The sequence below is a fragment of the Pteropus vampyrus genome, unplaced genomic scaffold (assembly GCF_000151845.1).
Source record: "Pteropus vampyrus isolate Shadow unplaced genomic scaffold, Pvam_2.0 Scaffold171, whole genome shotgun sequence".
NCBI lineage: Eukaryota > Metazoa > Chordata > Mammalia > Chiroptera > Pteropodidae > Pteropus > Pteropus vampyrus.
In genome coordinates this window covers 3,774,283-3,779,552 of record NW_011888952.1, presented here as the reverse complement: position 1 = coordinate 3,779,552, position 5,270 = coordinate 3,774,283, and the positions used below count along the sequence as shown (strand labels likewise).

At 52.9% G+C, this 5,270-nt stretch overlaps 1 protein-coding gene across 1 annotated transcript in view; it reads right to left on the bottom strand.

Moving 5' to 3' along the window:
* The window catches only part of OXTR (oxytocin receptor), a 24,696-nt gene extending 19,955 nt beyond the window's left edge, over nucleotides 1–4,741 (bottom strand). The window contains exon 1 of the mRNA XM_011370654.1: nucleotides 3,673–4,741. Within this exon, the coding sequence (XP_011368956.1) occupies nucleotides 3,673–4,591 (919 nt within the window). The 5' untranslated portion in view covers nucleotides 4,592–4,741. The remainder of the gene's footprint in view (nucleotides 1–3,672) is intronic.
* Nucleotides 4,742–5,270: the final 529 nt, after the last annotated feature.

The following is a 5,270-nucleotide window of genomic DNA, read 5'->3' as shown; positions in this document are numbered from 1 at the left end:
TCTCTGCTCACTGGACTAAGCATTTCACAAGGCACACACAGGAAATGGAAAACTACAGACAGAGACTCAAAATCAACTTCACCAAACCCAACCAGCATCTACCAACCCCTGGAAATACAAACCCGCCCCTCTCTACCTTCTCCCTTAGAACTAGCCCAGGGCTAGAGTTCTTGGAACTAGCATCAAAGCCCATTTCACTGAGTTCAAGGGGAAAAGTTGGTGCCAAGCCTTTGACTATGGAATTTGACTCTGAAGGATACATGTGGGGCTTGTCAAAACCTGCATGGGTGTCTGGTCTCAGCCTTTCTACAGTCTCACCAAATCAAGGCTCCAATAGCACATGACTGAAAGGAGATCTCATTAAATTGCCACGATACTCCTCTTCCTTTTTTTTCTCTCATTGTTTTTTTCTTCTGAACAATGGAAATACTAAAGTTGAGAGTTTTCCTCTTTGCTTTGGATCTGATGAAAAGGAAGTCCCATGTGTATCTCACCTCCACACACAGAGCCGTTGTTGTTGTTTTGTTGTCGTTGTCGTCGTCGTCATCATCATCTTTTTTCCCTTTCATTTACGTTTCCTTATATCTACTTTATCTCGATGCAGCACCTGAATCTTAGTGCCCCACCTAATTATTTTTGAAATAAGGTGAGCTCTAAACCCATAAAGGCAGTGCGTGGTGTGAATGAAGGGGTAGGGGGTTGAGGGAGAGAAGTTGGACAAGGGAGAGCTACAGATCAGGGGCTAACAGAGTGGACGGAGAAATTATGCTAGCCAGTGGTTAAGGAACTCCTTGTTCTGTTCTTCCAGAGGTTTTCATGACAAAGCTACTGGGAGGAAGATATCCCGCCTCTGCCCCACTCCTGCCTCAGCCTGAGCCTGTCTGCCCCCGGCTTCCCTGGAGAATATCACACTGTTTATAACACTCCCTGACCTTCCAGGATCTACATTCCAGGAGATGAGCAGAGCAAGGGGCCCTGATCTAGATATTTCACATCTCCTGTTAATTCTCTTCCTCTTGGAAAGTGGGGGTTGTGCATTAATTCCACTTTGTTGATCAACAACTCCTGAGTAGCTCAAGTGTGTCTCCCTTTTATTCTTTCCTTAACACTTGCTAATAGCCTCCTCTAGACTGAGTCATAACTCCAAGGTGATTGTAAACACCATCATTTCTGATGGCCCGGCCTGCTACTTGCAAGTATCCAGATTAATGTCAAGTGGGCACAGGACGTGCCTTCTAGCTGAACGCACGTCGACTCAGAACCCTGCACACCTTGGCCAGGCTGGTGGCCAGAGCCCAAGTCCTTTGTGCTTGATGGGCCTCTCACATGGACTGGGCACCTGCTCCTGGCAACACGCTGTGGGTGGGAAGTGGGGGTGCCAGCAGCAGCGTAGTCAGAATCCCCTGTGGTCTGCATTTGTACTCTTCTGAGAGCTCCCAGGACAGAATGGGAGGAGGACCTGGTTTCTCACATGATATCCACCCTTTCCTCTGAACTAGAAAAAGAAAAAGAGCTAAAGGAAATAAGGCCTGAGGTTCCAGGAGTCTGTTTTTTATCCCGTTCCTGGAGCCCTCTCTTCTAGGGGCCGCACGCCAAGAAATGCACAGGGGACCATATGTCCGCCCAAAAGCCTCTGGCCCCTACTTTTTCTGGTGGCACTCTCTCCATTTCCCTTTGTCTTATTTTTAAGACAGAAAAATGAATTGCTTGATGTTCTTTTGAAGTGTAGAAAAGATCTCCACTTCATTGAGTGATTATGACATGTGTGTTGACCGTATACTCTCGATCTTTAGGGAGGAAAGTGAGAAAGGAGAGCAGATGAGGAGATGGACAAAAAGTCATATGAAGAGGGGGGTGGGGCAAGAAGAAGGGAGAAAAGTCACCAGGGAGAAAAATGAATGAGAGAGGTCAGGGGGCTGCGAAGAGAGAAGAGTCAGAATACCTGCTGAATGAGTGAATAGAATGCTGAAATGTCCTCACTCTAAAAGTGAGCTACTAAGGGTCAAGGGGAAGAGGAGATCCCTCGCCCAAAGTCCCACAGCTGGTAAGGGCTGAAGGGAGGACTAGATCCCAGGTCTCCCCAGTATCTGCTCTAAGGGAGTAACAGTCTCACTCAAGGCCTGGTGTTTGAGCTCTTCAAGACCTGGGTCTGGTCTCTTTGGAGCCTGTCAAGGAAACAAGGGTGGCCTGATGCCTTACTTATAACCCATTACTTCTGTCTTTTGTCTAACCCAACTCCCTACTTGTGGCCCTCAGATGAAATCTGGTGCAGGGAAAAAATAGAGGTGGGGGGGACAGAAAACCCCAGATGTAGCTGATGCTCTACCTCTGATTTGCTGTGCCGTCCCCTCTCTCTCTGGATCCTTGAATCTCCTATGTAAGGTGTGACCAGAGGCTGCATGATGAAGCCAGGCTGGCTTTGCTGAGTCCTCACAGCAATCCTCGCCCCACATAGTATACCACAGGTGCTTAATGAATATTGAATGACAATTTCCCTAGCCACTAACAAACTCTAGGCTAACTGGGAGGGCTGCAAGAGCCAGGAGTCTGTGGTTTGGGGAATAGAGCAACACAAAGTCATCCAGCTGAATGGCGATTTCAGCTTCTTTAGGATGGTTATATTTGAGACTGTTGGGAGAGTCATGATTATATCTGGAAACACGAAAATGTGTACTGTCTCAAAAAGGTAGATGGGGTGAAAGTGAACCCCTTGGTCTCTCCTTACAAGCATTTGAGTCCCTGGCATCCCAGTGTAGTGTTATGTGCTTACCCTCAAACGAAAAGGTTTAAGTCATTCACCACCACTGATTACTCCCTCTTGCTATTTGTAAATTGTAGACAATGAGGCCACAACTGCCTGGAGCTCCCAGCCACCCAGTACCAGCTACAAGCCCCAAGTCTCCAGGTCCATCCTACTCTGTTCTCCCAAGCTCCCTCCACACAAATCACTCCATTCTGTCTTTTCTTCCTCTCCTACTAGTGTTCCAGACACCAGGCAAGCTTGGACAATGGACCCTGGCACCCTCAACCCTGACTTTCCCCTCACCCCCAAGTCCTCCAACCAGAAGCCTGAGTTCCCCGCCTATAGAAATCACTCAAACCTGGACAAATCGGAAAATTTGCATCCCAGCTCCCTTCCCTTCCCCCACTACCCTCACCAGAAGCAAACCCCCACCCCCCCTACCCTTGTCCCCAAGCCCGCCTGGCACTCCGCTGTGGTACTTGCCTCTCTACAGCCCCACCAAGCCAGAGTTCACCTCTCCACGGTGCCCTGCCCAGTACTTTCTCTACCTTTTGTTGGATGAATCGAATCGCCCATCTCCTGCTGCTCTTATCCAAACCAGACCCCGTGGTTTCAGGCTGACTTGAACTCAGAGTGAAAGTTTAATATAAAGTGAATTTATAGTGGAAGGAGCTTGAGCTGGGGCCCGGGTTCTGAAGTTACCTCCAACACTCGCTGACCAAGTGGAAAAGCGAGTCGTCACTTGAACCTCGGTTTCCTCGTCTGTAATAAGGAATCGTACACCCCATGCGCAGCCCAAAGCACTGTGCTCTGCAGGATTCCAAAACCCGCTTCTTCCCGCAAGAGGCCCCCAGACCCCTGGACAATAGGAAGCTGCAGGGCCAGGGCGCCGCCCCGCCGCGCTCTTCCCTATCTCCCGCCGGTGCTACCTTCCTTGGGTGCATTGGCGTCCCAGACGCTCCACATCTGCACGAAGAAGAATGGCGTCCAGCACACAATGAAGGCCAGCACGATGATGAACGTCATCTTGACTGTGCGGATCTTGGCCTTGGAGATGAGCTTGACGTTGCTGACGCGTGCTAGGGCAGCGCGTTCCCCGCTGCTCGCCGCCGCGCCCTCGGGCCCCTCGACCGCGGCCGCTGCGGTCTTGAGCCGAAAGTTTTGCCAGATCTTGAAGCAGATGAGGCCGTAGCAGGCGGCAAGCACGATGACCGGTACAATGTAGACGACGAGCGTGATCCACGTAACATAAGCCTTGGGGCCCCACGGCTGAATAAACACCGCCCAGCAGTCGAAGACGCCCTCGGCCACCTCGCGCAGTGAGAAGATGTGCACCTGCGGCACGCTAGCCACTAGGCAGCCCAGCCACGTAGCAAGTACAGCCAGGCGGTCAGCGCGGCGGTTTAGGGCGCGCAGCGGCTGGCAGATGGCCAGGCAGCGGTCGAGCGACATGAGCAGCAGCAGATAGGTGGAAGCGAACATGCCCACCACCTGCAGATACTTGACCAGGCGGCACAGCAGGTCGGGACCATAGAAGCGGAAGGTGATGTCCCAGAGCAGTTGCGGCAACACCTGGAACACGGCCACCACCAGGTCCGCGATGCTTAGGTGCTTCATGAAGAAGAAGAGGCGCGAGTGCTTGTGGCGCGTGATGCGCAGTGCCAACAGCACGCACGCGTTGCCGCTCAGTGCCAGGAAGAGAATGAGGGACAGCACCGCCACCTCCACGCGCGCCAGGGCCTCGTTGCGCTGCGGAGGCCCGGCGGTGAGGTTGCCCTCGACCACCGGCGGTGGCGCGCTCCCATTGACCGCCTCCACGCTCCAGTTGGCCAAAAGCGCGCCCTCCATGACGGTGGCCACTACCGTGCACCCCTGGCCTTGGTGCTCTTTAAGGCTTGGCGCGACGGGGCGGGGCCCGACGCACCGTCGTGGCGTGCCTGGGGGGAGGGGGCGGCTGGAGTTCCACTCCCCAAGACTCCGCAGACTGATCTGCTGGGTCCAACCCTGGAACGAAACCCGAAGGACTTGAAAAGATCTCCGCGTTTCCCTCTCAACACACAGGCGGTGCAGGTGTCCCCTTCCTAGGAACCCCAAGCCATCTGGGACTCGGGGCACAAATGCCAGCCCCCGGGGTTGCTCAGCCGCCACCCGAGAAACCCTCGTTTTAGGTAGCTCCTCTGAGCCACTGGAAATGAGAGCAAATCTACCGGGCAGTCAGTTCCTTCAGATACCCAGTCACTTCCACTGAAGGAGAGAGGAGAGTCATAATCAGCCACTTTCTTCCGGGATTGGGAGTCCTAAACCAGCAATCTCCCCTAGATCTCCAAACTAGCTACCCCGCTTCCCCAGGACCCTCAGCACAGCCACCTTCCGCGAGACTCCCAAACCAGTCATCTTTCCTAATAAACCTTACTGCAGTTACTTCCTCCAGAGATCCCCAACAGCCCTTGACTGGGGAACCCCAGCTCAGGACCATCCTCCAATCTCCTGTTTCTAAGACACTCAGCCATCCCCAAACCCCGAAGTT